The 15284-nt window shown below is 48.0% G+C and overlaps 1 protein-coding gene across 1 annotated transcript in view; it reads right to left on the bottom strand.

The window, feature by feature from the left end:
* ANK1 (ankyrin 1) overlaps window positions 1-13574 on the bottom strand; it is a 60101-nt gene extending 46527 nt beyond the window's left edge. The window contains exon 1 of the mRNA XM_050715796.1: window positions 13449-13574. Coding sequence (XP_050571753.1) covers window positions 13449-13574 — 126 coding nt within the window. The remainder of the gene's footprint in view (window positions 1-13448) is intronic.
* Window positions 13575-15284: the final 1710 nt, after the last annotated feature.

Below are 15284 nucleotides of genomic sequence, written 5' to 3'. Positions count from 1 at the left end.
GCCTGCTCTCCCACCTCTCTGCAACCCTTAGTACCTCTTCAGAGGCATGATGTCCTCCAAGCAACAAGTTTGTATGCATGTTTGCTCATACTGATCTTCAAAGCCACAGCCAAAGTTAGGTCCTTATTTTCATGGTGGGGCACCCAACCCCAGAAATCTCTACTGTTTCCTGCCAGCTCCTAATCACATCACTGGCATGTCACATATCTCTCTTAATTTAAACATAAGCATGATTTATGCATATTTTCGAGGTACCTTTCTTCACTAAATAAGCCTAGCATTATCCTGGTGACCTGCTGGCAAAGCTCAGCAGTTGGCAGTAAAGAGCAGACAGCTGGAGGGCAGGAAGCTAATAACTGCAGTGGCTGCAGCTCCAGAAAGAGGACAAAAAGCACATTAGTTGCTTTGTTGTTGTTGTTTTTTGTTTGTTTGTTTGTTTCCCCAGAAATCTCACACGAACAATGAAGGAAATTCTGAAGCTTCCTCATCTGCTGAGCTCCTTTTTTTCTCACAGTAGGTTGCAATAGATTCTTTCTGTCAAGAACAAACTACGGGTTCATGCAATATTACTGGGCACTCTCCTTTGTCTTTCTCTGTATACAACACTGCATTTATTTCCAGCAAATGGGCAAAACACCTCCGCAGAGATGAAGTCTGTGCAGACTACAATACCTAATGTGCAATGCCCCTTCCCAGTGAATGGACCTGATCTCCCAACTCCGTAAGGAAGTTGCTTCACTACAGCAGTGGTGAGCATAGCCTCTGGATCAGCTCGCTCTGTGCATCCTCACGGTACTCTCAGCTCCAAAGCATGACTTTCAAGCAAAGTGAATTAGTGAAAGATGCCAGCTCCTCTGCCCCAGTGTCTGCAACTTACCCACCATGTCTGGGCAGTACAAGAAAGGCAGAACCACTGTCCCCTCTGCTGCTGCTGATGGTGGTGCTATGCAGTGTGTCAAGAGTCCCCCTGTGGAGGTGCTGCTGATCCCTGCTGCTATGTTGTCAGGAGGCATTGAACACTGCTGCCTCACATTTTGGACAGAGGGAGGGTGAATTTGTTTATGTCTTGTGCTACTGCTGGCCACGGAGCACTCCTCTGGCAGGTCTGAGGCATATCTCACCATTGACAGGGATGAGTTCACAAGTTGTGAGAAGTTTTGCTGATACAGTACTGATGGGCAGCAGATATTTTATACTTTTGTCCTGTGATACTGCAGCTCCTCTTACTGCAATCTCAGCACGGCAGCCATTTGACAGCAGTCTTGACAGGAAGCATTTTTCCTAGTATGTACAGAAAGGGGTCAGCCTGCTGACCATCATGTTACTCTTTAACAGGAGCACATTGCTATGCATCAATTCAGTGGCACGTCCAACCTGCGCATGAAGAGAGCTGCCATTCCACGCTTCACCGAGCAATTCTTGCTTGGACCAAATCTACTGTCCCTGTGAGCTGAGCTAATTCTGCCAGAAAAGGATCTGAAGAAGGGAAGAGCTTAGAAAATTATAGCCTGCAAGGCCAAATACAGACTCTGTGCAGTCATCTCTTGCTCAAGAGCTGAAATACTGCCATGCCAAAGACACTGACCCACAGATGTAACTTCTGTTTCAGCATTAAAGATGGAGGAAGTGGAACCATAACCCTCCCCACTACAGGAAAAGCAAGTCGAACATCAAAAGCCAATTAGGTAAGTTTTCCCTTGCTGAGAGCTCCCTAGCACATCACCATCCCACACACACCACTCCCCAAGCCCACTGCCAACTTGAGCACTTTCATCCACCACAAGGCAAATGAAGGCGGGGGGGGGGGGGGGGGAAGAAAGAGCTGAAAAGGAACTCCATGCAGAGATTTCCAAGCCATAGAAATAGGATTATTGAAGTTTAGCATCTTATTTAAAAACACATTATTTACTCCTGTAAGCAAAACCATGGAAATCATTTTCAGAACAATATTACTGATTCAAATATCAGAGTAAGAACCTAGAAATGGAAGAGGCATGCATGCAATTACAGCGCAAGCTGTAACAAATACAGGAGAAAGCTGAGTAAAAGCTCATAGCAGTCATCAACAGAGTAGAGCTGATTCCCAGGCAGACCCCTTTTATTCCTTCCCCTCCCTCCCCATGCAGAGGAATGCAAGAAACAGCTCAGTTGGCATCTATCTCATCTCTGCCTAAAGCTCTGGCAGATACTATCTGCTGGAAGAAAGATACAGCCCAAAGCACCCATTTCTTTGCTCCATCCCTACAGCTTGTGTGACACCTGCAAAAAGAGCAACAACTGACTTGTAAGAATTTGCCTTGTACTGCAATACAGTTTCACAGTCTTGATGTGTTGCATGGTAAGATTCTTCTCCCAGCTAACTAATACAAGGTGTTGGAAAGGATGGTAGTTTCTGAAACTTTCCATGCACTGGTAACACCAGCTTAACTTTGTTTTTGCAAGATTATAGAGAACTACAGAGCAAAATGGAATCGCTTGTTTCAGATTCTTCAGTTCCAATAACAAAGCCAGTGATTTTCAATGTCCATCCATAGCACCAGCGTAACAAACTCTTTCTTTGCAAACTCCTAAATCAGAAGCCAGCTGTGCAGCAGAGCTGACAAGTAGCTCCAGCAGTGCAGCCAAGACATGTTTCAGGAAGCAGCATGACAACCTCTCCACAAGGACCTCACGAGCACTTTACCCAGAAGACTGCTAGATGACAGCAGCTATCAGGTTGATGGCATATGCATTTTGGCATTGCCCAGGACCTCTCTATTTGCACAAGAGACTTCAAGGTCTCTGAGTGCCATTAACAAAAATTACGCTGCAAGTGACAACACAGAGCTAGGCTACTGAAGAAATTAGTACCTACTGCTCAGCAGAGCCACCCTCTCTGAACAGAGGAATGTGTGTGCACCAGGACACGGTGCTCAAGTCTGAGAGGCAAAGCCCTCCGCTGGAGACAGAGGAGGGAGAGCGAGCTGAAGTAGTGTCTTAGAAGACGTTGAGTTTAATTGCAGCACGTTTGGAGATGGAAGGGTCAAATGCCTAGAACATCTAGCACAGCATTTCCCACAACACTTGCCCAAGGCAAGGCTCTCAGACTCTGTGTGAGCACAGGCTGGTTCAGTCAGAGCACCAAGTAGACAGCTTACTCGCTGAGAGGTGATGGCACAGACACTCCCCTCTTCTCTTTCCCAGATTGTTGTTTAAAATAGATGACAGACCCTCAGAGTGTACTCCATCCAGTGCACTAGGATGCCAGGCATCTGTACTGCCTCAGGGTCCATGAATACGCCAGACGACAGGGGGGCAGAGCTGGAACAAGATCTAGATGGGGCAGTCATACTGACAGTCTGGTGCCTTTGCTGCCCACAGACAGCAGCAAGATACCTGCACAATGTTCACAGAGCCATCCACGGAAAGGGGCAGCCTCTTTCATGTGCTCAGAGATGCTCAGTGCAAGCCAGGAAGCACACTGTTAAAGCTGAAACTGTCCTCAACTCACCCCACACCTGTCTATGTCACCCACCAAAACAGCACATTCTCATAACATTTATCTTATTCTTTGCTTTGTGCTGTTCTCAGCAAGTCCTGGGAAAAACACAGTGCTCCCCTTCCAGGCATGGCATCATGACAAAACTAAATGGACTCTGAGTACACTGTTTTTCCTGTAGATTATCTGGAAGCCTTTGTTTTCTGAACAAATTACACTGTAGAAAGGTGGAAATATTTATTAGTCCTTTGCAGGGACTATCAGATGAGTTAAAAATCTAACACAGTTTATATTCTGCAAAGGATTTCAGCACTCTGTTCTCTGCATTTCCCATATAAGATATCCATAATATACACATGAACGTATCCTGCAGGCCCTGAGAAGTCCTGTTACCACAAAGCAGTAAATGACTGTAACCATCATTTCTACTTGTTGTTTTGCTGCAGTACCTTTTTGCTTTAACAGAAGCCTTCTCAATGACCTGGACAGACACAGACACATAGACACACACACACATGCGCACTCTCTCTCCCTCTTCCCTCATCCCTGTATAAATTTAGAAACCTCATCTGTTTCCTAAATGCTCTCCTGCTGCTGCATTCTCTCCCTCCACCTTCCAAGACACTTCGGTGAATACCTGCTGCTTTGTTTCTGCTGAAGATTTTTCACTGAGGCTGCAACATTCTGAAGCCCTAGATTTAACACAGTCCCCTACATTTGCAGCCCCTGCAAAGAAATATATGGCTCTGGCTTAATGTTTCAGCCACTCAGCAAAATTTGGTTTGCAAATAGGAAGGGAGCTTGCTGCTGTTTGCAGCACTGTGGCTCAAAACATGACATAGTTCATCTGTGAAAGGAAATGTGAATTTTCAGTTAGTCCTGCCATGCTGAGCAGTCCCTTTATAGAGATGTATCAGGAACTTCCCTGTGTCCAGGAGGCTGCCCTCTACACATCTTAGATTTTAACAAGGCTAGTCTATCCAGTCCAGGGCTAACGTTTTCAGAACCTAACCTCATGGCATTTTGAGAGCTGAAGGTGAGGACTGCTACAGAGATATAAGTAGGACAGGGAACACAGTAATGTCTGCAATCCTTGACCTATCCTTCCATCACGCCCCCAGTGAAGCTGCACCTTCCCAGGCCAGCAAAGAGAGGGTATATTTCTGAAGAACCTTGACATACTTAGACAATTAAAACAAATTAGCATAATTCAGACTAAACTTCTAAATTTAGCTCTCTGTAAAGCTGCTTTCCTTTGAGCTCAAATCTAGCTTGCTGTACCTCAGCTGCAGCACACCAGAAGCAGCTTCCTACCATGAATTAACCGAGCCCCACATGCTATCAAGCACAGGACTGTCACAAGGGGCATCATCCTTTGCCTCACATCCTCCTGAAGGTGCTTGCTCTGGGCAGGGCTCACTCACTGCGCACAGCAATTGCCCTGCTTGGGCAGACACCTGGGGTGCTCCACACAGCGCAGGGGACCAGGCGCTGAGGATAGGGCACAGCCTGAAGGAGCTTGCTCCTGAAACAGATTTCTGAATGCTGCAAGGTTTTAAACGTTGCTTGCCTCATTCCAATACCTTGATATCTGGTGGGTTCACCAAGCACATATGGATACCATTATTACCTGAATAATTTAAGAGCCTGCAGAGCAGCAGTGCAGAATGGCACCAGCTTCCTCTCTGTGCCTCTTCTAGCCGCCAGCGAGTCCCTGCAGCAGCAGGGTCTGTTCTGACCTGACATCCCTCTCATCCAGATGCTTATATTCTGCTCATGTTCTACACGCCAGCTGCTCCCCCTCCCATCACAAGCTCTGCAGTTCCCTCTTGTCTGGAAGTGTCAGCAAAGGACAGAGGCACCGGCTCTAAAATGCCTTGCTAGTTAAGTAATGTGCAAGCTCTTCTTCACTTAAAACTGCCTTTAGTATTTGTGGACAATTGGTTACTGAAAAAGGGATGAACTTCCCAATCAAACACCATCTATCATACTTTAGCTCTCATTATCTGAGAAACCAGGTTACCTGGGCACCACATCCTGCAAAGGGCAAAGCGGACAGTGAAAGAAGAAAAAGGTAAACACCAGAGAGGAACTGCTTCTGAATATGTGTTCTGGGCCATATGAGAGACATCTTGGTTTGTGTCCATTCCAGCATCCTGTGCTCAGCCACAAGCTCCTGTAACCTCTCTACTGTAAAGGAGCATTGAGAGTAGTCTAATTTCTGCATTGCCATTTTGCTTCCTCCACATAAATATGCCATGCACCATTCTCTGCCATCCCTCCCCCATACTTAATGCAATCGCTGGAAAGAAAATACAAATGCTGGGAGCACAGATGCTCCCATTATAACCAGTGCACGCTGCATTGCAGCCTAATGGAAAAATGCTAGAGGGTGACTGTGAGCAGCAGTGAGTGAAATGAGACAGAATTTAGCCAAAGGGAAGTTTGAAACTGTCCCCTCTTCCTGCTGACTCCCTGTGAGAGAAACACAGAGAGAGATGGAGTGGAAACCTTAGTGGGTTGTGGGGAGAATGTCTCCTTGCAGACCTCAGTCGGCAGAGCACCACAACACAGTGTAGCACTGACGCCCTCTCTAATCCTGACAGCATTTCCATTCATACAATACTCCAGTGGCAGGTCAGATAAACAGCATCAGAGGAAGCCATTGTCACACTCAGCCCCCGTACTTCCCAACTCAGCATAAAACACGAACTAAATATTTATTAAGCTTTGCAAATCAGAGGTCTGAATCTCCTGACAGTGCAGCCAGCTGACGTAATCCTCCCCAGACCCTGATGGGACTTGCTTCCCCAACAACCTTGACAGAGCTTGGAGGGTCACAGTTACCTTCTGCTCGCACAAATCAATTCCTTGCTGGCACACTGGGCAGACAGTGGTGGGTGCAAATCCTCCACAGCTGCTCCATCACTCAGTGCACTGGATCACCTGTGAAGGAGCTCATGCTTTGCCCCAGTCTGCCAGCAGCTGTGTATACAAAAAAGGTTTAAGAACTGGACATTTATAGCAGAAAAGATTCAACGTTGCACTGCTGCCTTGAACCTAGCACGCACAACACACAGAAAGATTTAAGATGGCCCTTTCAATTGCAAAATCCTTTTGAAAGCCTATGTAATAGCTAGATGGCTAATGACTGAGCCCATTCATAGTAACACAGTCTAATTCTTTGTCTACACACTTGGCCAGTTACATTCAGAGTGGTAAAAGCTAGAGCTTCTTAGAGCCTCAAAGGTTTTGGCTGTCCTGATATCCCATGCCCCTTCCCATGCCCCTGCCACTGCACAGTAGCATCAAGTTTCAGGCAGAAGATACCAGATACCAATTCCTTTGCAGAAAATGTGCCTCATACCCAGAGTACTGGAGTCCAGACACACAATCCTGGCTGCAAAGAGCTGATGCCAGTAGCTGGAGCTTGGCTGGGGTGTCTGGTGTCCTAACGGCCTCACCTAGGACAACTATGACGAAGTTCTAAAGGTGCCTTCTTCAGTGTTGTGCCACACCAACAGCTGGATAACTTTTTAGGGAAAACGCCTACATAATCATCGCTCTTGTTGTCCTGATGCTGCCTCAGGTGAGATGGCATCTGTGTACTTCAATGTCCTTTCCTGACTCTGCTTCTCCTCCTTGCTGCTCCTCAGTGCAGGGTCAGCTAATGGGACTACTTTGCCCCAGTGGTCTCCCACAGTGTCTCACCTGTCCTTCCAGAGCTGCCAAGGACTCCAGGCTCCCATCTCATGCTCTTCTCTGCAATGGCAACCTTTGCAGAAAAGGTACTACTGCAGGAATGCCCAGTGAGAGATACGTACAAGCTTCTAGCATCCATTTGCAAGGAAGCATGGACACAACCAGAAGCAGACTCAAGATCCAGGTGCTGGGCTGCATGACCAGCTAGGAAAATCTCTCAACTTTGCCTGCTTCAACATCTGTGGTGCTGACTGTTTAACCCCACTGCCAGGCCCATTCAAGGATAGGCAGGAATAGTTTTGGCTGATGGAGACAACAAAATTTGCAGCTGGAGACTGCAGAAGTTGCAGCTGGACTGGCTGCTCTAGGAGCAGGCACAGAACAGAGATAAAGCAGCACTGTGCTCCAAGACTCTGCAGGTGATATGGTCCCGTCTCTTCCTGGCAAGCTCCAGCTTGCAGGTTAGACACCAACACAGCACCCAGCAGCCCCTACAGCCCTGTGTGGCTGACAGCCACACCACACATTTGGCAGGATCTAATGCCACTGAATGCAAGAATCCAGATAGCCCAGTCCAGCAACTACACCAAGCCCGACACCCATGGAAGGAGGGCACAGTTATCCTGTGGATGCTCTAAGCTGTCTGCAGCCCAGGTCTACTGAACTCCTTTGCCCTTCTTTGTCCAGCACTCTGTTCCCTGCAGCCTCTCTAAAGCTAGCACAAGCTGAAGGCTTGTTAGTGACAGCCCTGGGGAAGGATGGCAGGCAAGCAGAGAACAGCGTCACCATCTTCTCTGTTGCAGCACTCCAGGAGCCACCTCTCACCCCAGTTTCTCGTGTGCTTTTTGCACAGCTCTGACAGAGGTGTCTGGATTTTAAGTCTCAGGGATCCTACACTTGGACTTAGGTTCCACTTGACACAGTTCATCAGTGAACAGGAGATGAGTAAGCTCTTTGGCCTGTGACACAACAAGCACAAGCACGGTCATCCTGTATGACTGATCAGTTGTCCTACTAACAAAGCATCTGTAATTGCTTCTCTGTCTGACTGAACATGTGGCTGTTGTTCCAAACCCTATTTGACTTGAACTATTTCCCACATTTCCTAAACATGCAGAATTTCTTTCATGCAAAAGAATTAGCACCCTCCATATCACCTCTAGCTTCTCACAGCTGCCCATTCAGGATCTAGCCCCTCTCCCAGTTCACCTCACCTACCTCAGCTTGGAGTTTCTTCTGACTCCTGCTGGGATGTATTCGAATACGTAACAGACTGATATGTGTTTTGCATCCTGGAAATGGACAACTAGAAAAAAAGCGAGGAGTTTTATGCAGAGTTTCTTATTTGGAAACATTTTCTTTCAGCACTCGAGACGGCATTCAGTGAGATGCTGTACAAATCCATACCGAGAGACCGTTTTACTCTTGGACACTTGCAAACCAAAGGAACTAGACAGCAGTGGAATGATAAAAGAAGTGGTCTGCTCCTCATTACTCAAAACAAACAAAAAGTAGTAAATTGAGACAGCAGTGCAGGCACTGTCCTCTGCTCTTTAGATGCCCAAGCAAAACTTGCTCTGAACATAGTGAGCAGATGTATCACATTTTTCACACTAACAATTTATCATTTAAACATTGATAGCAATTACCATAGAAATTGCCTTCTTCTGACCTTTTAGTTAGCTTGTTATTTAATCTGCTAGCCACCAGCTGTGCTGCATAGAGACTGTACCCACTTTCATATGTGCATCTGAGGGGGCCTTCGGACATTTTTAGAATTGTTGATCTTACTGAAGTACTGTTGGTCATATTTGCTGCATAGCGCCCTTGTTACAGATGTTTTACAGGTTCCAGGTTCTGGCCCCATGAATCTCATGTGCCCATTGAGGAGTTCAGCTCTTACCTGCCTCTTTGTGCTCCTCAGATGAATGTCTGCCACTCTTCAGACCTGACTGGATATTTGACTGTATTTGGTACCAGAATTTGTGTACTTCAGTAGGAAGAACAACTGTCACACAAGTATTAGCTTTTTATTATTATTATTTATTAGTCTCATTCAAAGCTTGTCAGGTTGCAAGGCACTGCAGGCACTAGCAATCCATCGTGTCGCACTTGGTACAGGTGCAAGTTGCTTTAGATGCATGTTTGAAACAAAGATGAGCCAAATACCCTGGGTCCCAGCACGAGGTCACACCTTTTGGGCCCTTTCTAACCACCAGGCTGGTGAGCTTGGCAAATGCTTCCAGAATTCCCAGAAAGGGATTCAGTATGTTCTCTACCTCGACAATATAATCACCACAACAAGCCACATACAACTCAAAAACGACTCAGTAACACTGTATTGACAATAACAATTTACAGACCAGCCTCACAAGTTGTGCCAAAACATCACATGCTCACAATGTATTGTGCTGCTCCCCACCAATCCTGCAAAAGGCAGGTCTGTATCTGTCGACTGCCCTGTGTGACTTCCAAGGGGGAGGCTTCCCAACTGCTGTGGAAGCCTGACCACACCATGCCTGCCATGAAAGGAAGGAGGTGTTCTTTACCATCAGCATCTCCCAGAACCATGAAATAAGGACGGATAGCTGGTCCAAAACGCAGACACTGCTACAATCTACCACCACCTGCCCTACTGACAGTGCAGCTGACCACATCAGAGACTCCACATGCAGCCCAGAAGCTGTAACTCAGTGGCCGTGGTCCCCCGTGGGCTGGCCATCTACACAAAACACACAGAGCATTGAAGCTAGGATACTGCAGCAGGAACAGCGAGAAGCCATTCCAGTTGATGCTTGGCCAATTCTCTAATGGCAGCAAATTTCTGTGATTCAACTCCCATCTCCTGCTCATGGGCTGCTCTCCATCACACCTACCTGTCTGCAGAGCACCCCGAAGAGCCACCAACACATTATGCTAGACCTCACAATTCCTCACAATTCAGCACCTGTGCTGAATGTGGGGACAGAACAGACTATTGAGAGCTGGTATCCTAGGGCCATCCTCAGACCAAGGCAACCTCCAGCAATGCTGTGGAGCACACAGATCAGGACCGCTACTCAGGACATGTCCAGCTGTTCAATGGCAGCTTGGCCCAAAACACAAGTGTGGCTAGGCTGCACAGAGAGCAAAGGTGGGTGACACCTTTGCCATGGCTTAAATACTTTATGCACCCTATTAAACCAAACACCAGCTCTCACCACCTGAGTTACAAATGGTGGAGGCAGAGAACACTGGAGGAGCAGGAAAGATTGTAACACCTGGACTGTCCCTGTGCTGAGAGACAAACAAGAGGCACATGACGTGGAAATGGACAATGCAAGGTGAGCTGAGCTCGTTGTGCATACACTCAATAAAAAAGCCAAGAAATTTCCATGGAAACTAAAAAGCGACAACTATAATTATGGTCCAAGAAGAAGGGTATGGGGCAACACAGCTTTAAATAACCGAACTCACCACCTCCAGATGTCTATCACAGGACACAATGGTCTTGTAGGATTCAACCAGCAACTGGTAATTTGTGCAATACAAGGGACACACACGACCACACAAAAACATCTGGAAATGCTGAAGGATACAGGGATCAGCTTGCATGGGATGAGAAGAAACTTGTTCTGGGGCCATCATCTCCTTTGTGTCATGCTAGCACCTCCCTGGATCACGGGTCATGCCCTACTATTAACTCTAATAATTGCAGCAGTGCATGGTGGGCTCAGCCATAAATTAAGACACTGACCTGCTGCACTGTACAAACACAGAACACAAGCAGCCTCTGCCCACAGGAGCCTGTATGTGCATAGAGATAAAGCAAGAGACAAATGGCAGGCACAGGTGGAGAAGCAGAAGGACCCAGTGACACAACATTTTTGGTCCATGCTGATGGCCAGTGCAGGAGTATTTTGGAAGAGAGGCCTTCTGCACAGACATTAGGTGAGCCCCACACAGACTCACAAGGCACTAGCCAGACATCCAGGCTAGCACGGATGAGACCCCCATAGCTGTTGCTGCAAAACAGAATGAGAAACTCCAACACTTTCTGGTAGCCCTCAGCTTGGTGCCAACAGAGACTTGTACAATAAACCACTACCACTACAGACACTCAGGCTTTTGGGGGCTGGGGATAAGAAGAGAGAGCTTGCCCCACAGCAAACTCTCCTGGGTTGGTGGCTCTTCAAAGCAGAGCCCTTTTATAGCTCTCTGGCAACATGAGAGACAAGCTGCCCTGTAGAAGAGTAAAAGAAGTCCTGCAGGAAAAAGCCGTGAGCCCGCATGCAGTAAACAGTTACCACTGAAGAAGGCAGCATTTGACATGCCAGCACTGTAGCTAAAACCCCATATCCAAGCTCCAAGCTGCTGTCTGCAGACTTTGAGTCTGTCCTGAATGTGTCCGCCGATCTCTCCACAATTACCTGCTCTTGGCAGGCACAGAGCCCTCCTGGTCAGACAGCCTGGCGTTCAGCCTCACATGGAAAGCATCCCTGTCCCAGCTTTGGTCCCAGGAGGAACAGGGTGGGGGCAAGCAGGGGCTCTGCCTGCCCTGACTATAGGCAGTAAGCTGAAAGGCAGGCCAGTCTCCCTTGCCAGAGCATGTTCCCTGGACGTAATACTCAGGAAGGGGTAGCTAAAATCAGCTTCTCCTCAGTGTGCCAGAATCCCGCTCAATTCTCCAAGAAGACCTTGATCCACGCTCCTCATGCTCTGACAATCCTGACTAGTATGCTGCAAGAGGCTTGTTTATGGCTGCAAGGTCTGTTCCGTCCCAGGGAACCAGAGCCCTCTTGGGTTTATTCAGCAGTGTTTCTCCACGTCCCTTCTTTCTGTCACTCTGTCCTGGCAGCAAGTGCAACTTAGGGGCAGCAAGTGCCCCTCTCACAAGGGGCTGGTAAGAAGGTGCCCTCCCTAGGACCTTCCACCTGAGGAAGTTCAGACACTTTACTGGAATCTTTGGATCTCCCAGACCATCACTGAGACACACATACACTGTGCTGGGATGGGGGTGAGGCAGGCAGGAATAGGATGGTCTTCTCAAAGCCACACAGAGTGAGCCTTCACCAGAAACAGGCATGAATGAAATTGGAATTCCAGCGTCCGGGACTAGCCCAGACAACCTAAACTGGCAATTGTCCAGCAGCATGGCAGGAAAAATAAAAGCCTGAGGGCTGGTCATCAGTGCCTGTCCCTGTCACCTCAGCAGGACACTTCTCAGGACGGCACGGAAGCAGCTGTCAATATGCTCCAAGCAGCAGAGCTCTGCTTTAAGCCTCTTGCTCACAGGGGACACATGGAAGTCACCAAGTCTTTTGCTAAATACAGAGGAGAAGTCCATCTAAGACACCCGTGTATCACAACCTCCTCTCATGTATATACAGGATTACCCTTGGTTTCACCTCTCTCCTCACTGCCTCTCCGCATTGGTGTATAGCACATACATCAGGCCCTGCTGTGAGAACAAGAGATCTCCAAGGGGCAGCAAAGCTATCTCAGCCACTTGCCTGCTCCTGCAGAAAGCTGGCAGCAAGGAAAAAAATGGCAGTAACTTTCCAGAGAGAAGCTACAGCTTGGAACTACTGGCAGACCAAAGGCTCCTGCACCTCAGTGTCAGCAGAGGGGAAAGACACCTCTTCTTGCTTCTGACCGCCTGCACACCCACTGCCAACAAGCAGCATGTTGTTCCCGGGAGGGTGACCCATGTCTCGCTCACAAACAGCCTGCCCTGAGCAGCAGCAGAGCTCTCAGCCCCTGCACAAAACCGCTCCCTCTCCTTGAGTGGCCACCGTACCCTGGGTTCGGTGCTCTGGTTGAAGCAGGGCATGAAGTGGACATTGAGACCACTCCGTCACTGGAGAAAGGAGTGAGGGTCACTGGCCCCTTCGCTATGCATATACAGAGCAACTCTGGGAAACTGCATGAAGCTAGAAGCCAGAAATGTTATCTCAGAGATCAAATCTGTTACTGGCAGATGATTAAAGGACTTGGAAATGGGCTGTGTGAGACTCTTTGGATGCCCAGATGAACCCTTCCCTTCCTCTCTCCCTCCACTGACCTTTTTTCTAGCTGCCTTCCTAAGTTGTTGGGGCAAACAGCAGACTCCTGGCCCCAAAAGTTGTCCTCTGTTTGGCAGGGACTGTTCCTTATGCTGCGCGCACATGAAATTGTACAGGGAGCAGGCTGCCCCCCTGTTCTCTCCCCTCCTCCCAAACGCAAACAACACCCACTGCCACAAGCATAGGCATCTAGATATAGGGCTGCTCGCCCCAGTGCCACTGACCTTTTTCTTCCGGTCCCGAGAGCGGTTCCTGCGCTTGCGATTGGATTCTTCCTTTTCCTTCTGCTCCTGCAGAGCCTGAGCCTCAATATCTTTGATTTTCTTCAGCTGCTTAGCTGCTTGAGCCATGGCTGGTCAGGCTGCAGTTTCCTCCAGAGCTCACAAAGGCTGCAGTTCCCTCCAGAGCTCACAACGGCACTTTCCACACAGCACCCTCCAGTTACTGGCCAAGAAGGTCCCTTCCCCTAGCTCAAATGCTGTCGACCCAGATGGGTGTGAAAGCAGTAATGAGAGGAAGATAGAAAGCAGACAACAAGCCCCAAGGGACAGCCGATGTCTCCAGCTAATTGCTAGATGGAGTCCAGGACACCTTCATAAACCATTAATAATCCTAAATCCAGCTGTTCCAGACGTCCTGTGCACCATTGCAGCAGCCCCTGACTGCACTGGCACATCATGCAGAATCCTCCTTGTGGGACAGGACACCGGGCTGGTGCAGCGCTCGCTCCTTCACTGTCTCTCCTGCAGTACGAGAAGAGATGCAGGCAGCCAGCCACAGGAAGGAAAATAACTCTCAGCAATTAATGCATGATGACAACAGAGAAGCAGTGAAAAAGGAGGACGATGCATTTCATCTTGACTTTGGGGCTCTCTGTAGCAATGCATTAAGAGCAGTAACCTGCATGTAGTCAGTCAGTGGCTTCACCACTGCAATGCTGCTAAGGCAGGCACATATTCCAGTCTCTCCGATTTTCTCTCTCTCAGTCACTCTCTGTGAAGCATCCGCATCACTCGTTCACTCTCTGGGTTATGATTCCAGCTCCTTTCAGGGGGAGCTATAGGCAGTCGCTGTATTGGTTAGAGGGAAGGCAGCATCCCTCTCAGAAAATAGCCAACACTGCAAAGGCTGTGCCAAGTACCGGAGCAAAGTGCAGCTTAACAGCATCCTTTTCTCCTTGCGTTTCTCCACGGAGTGAACAGCAAGGGGAGGGGAGGGATCTTGACTGTGAATGGGAAACAGAAACCAGGGGCTCAGTCTGCTCTTTGATTACACAGCTCCTGAAGAGTAAAGCCCCTGCCCATTCAGGCATCACCAGAGCTCAAGTCCTCTCCAAGGAACCCTGGTTAAGGCTCCTGGAGTCAGTCATCCTTTCTCCACACACATCTGTACATTTCACTTGCAGCTGCCTTCCTGAAGCACAACCAGCCAGAAGTCAGGGATCAGGCCTAGTGATGTAAATTTGGTTCCTGCAGACTGTGCCAGTGTGTGAGATTGACACTTTGGTGATGACCACATTAACTGCAGCAAAGTGTGCTCTATTCAGACACTTCTTATCAGCCCTGCCTTTATCAGTTCAATTCTTGTGTGCCCCCCCACCCCGCACACACACACATAAAGCTCACCTATGTGTAGACCTATGGGTAAAGCACTCGGAACATTATCTGCCCAGGTAGCAGCCCTGCATACCCTGCGCTGTTCTGGCACAGCCCACCCTATTTTCGACATAAAGGGTCCCTTTTGTATCAAAAGATGGGGAAGCAGGGATTAATGTTCTCAGCAACTACTTGACAGGTTATTTAGAGTGACAGGAAGCTGAGAAATGCAGAATTAACTTAGACACTATAGGTCACTTTTCTAAGTTTCTAAGTTTTCCTGCATTTCTTTCTCCTTTGAAGTTCCTCCAATTCTCTTGCTTCATCCATAGACTAAGAAGGGTCCTTAAAAACAGAAAAAAAAAGATCCATGTATCTTAGTTTATATGGAATGTGATGGGTAAGAATACAGCAAATGTTTATGGGGTCCTAGTAAAGTCTGAGAACAGGAAATCATCAAATTTT

Source organism: Cygnus atratus, chromosome 27 (genome assembly GCF_013377495.2).
Source record: "Cygnus atratus isolate AKBS03 ecotype Queensland, Australia chromosome 27, CAtr_DNAZoo_HiC_assembly, whole genome shotgun sequence".
NCBI lineage: Eukaryota > Metazoa > Chordata > Aves > Anseriformes > Anatidae > Cygnus > Cygnus atratus.
The sequence above is the reverse complement of the archived record's forward strand: the minus strand, read 5'-3'. Positions and strand labels throughout refer to the sequence as shown.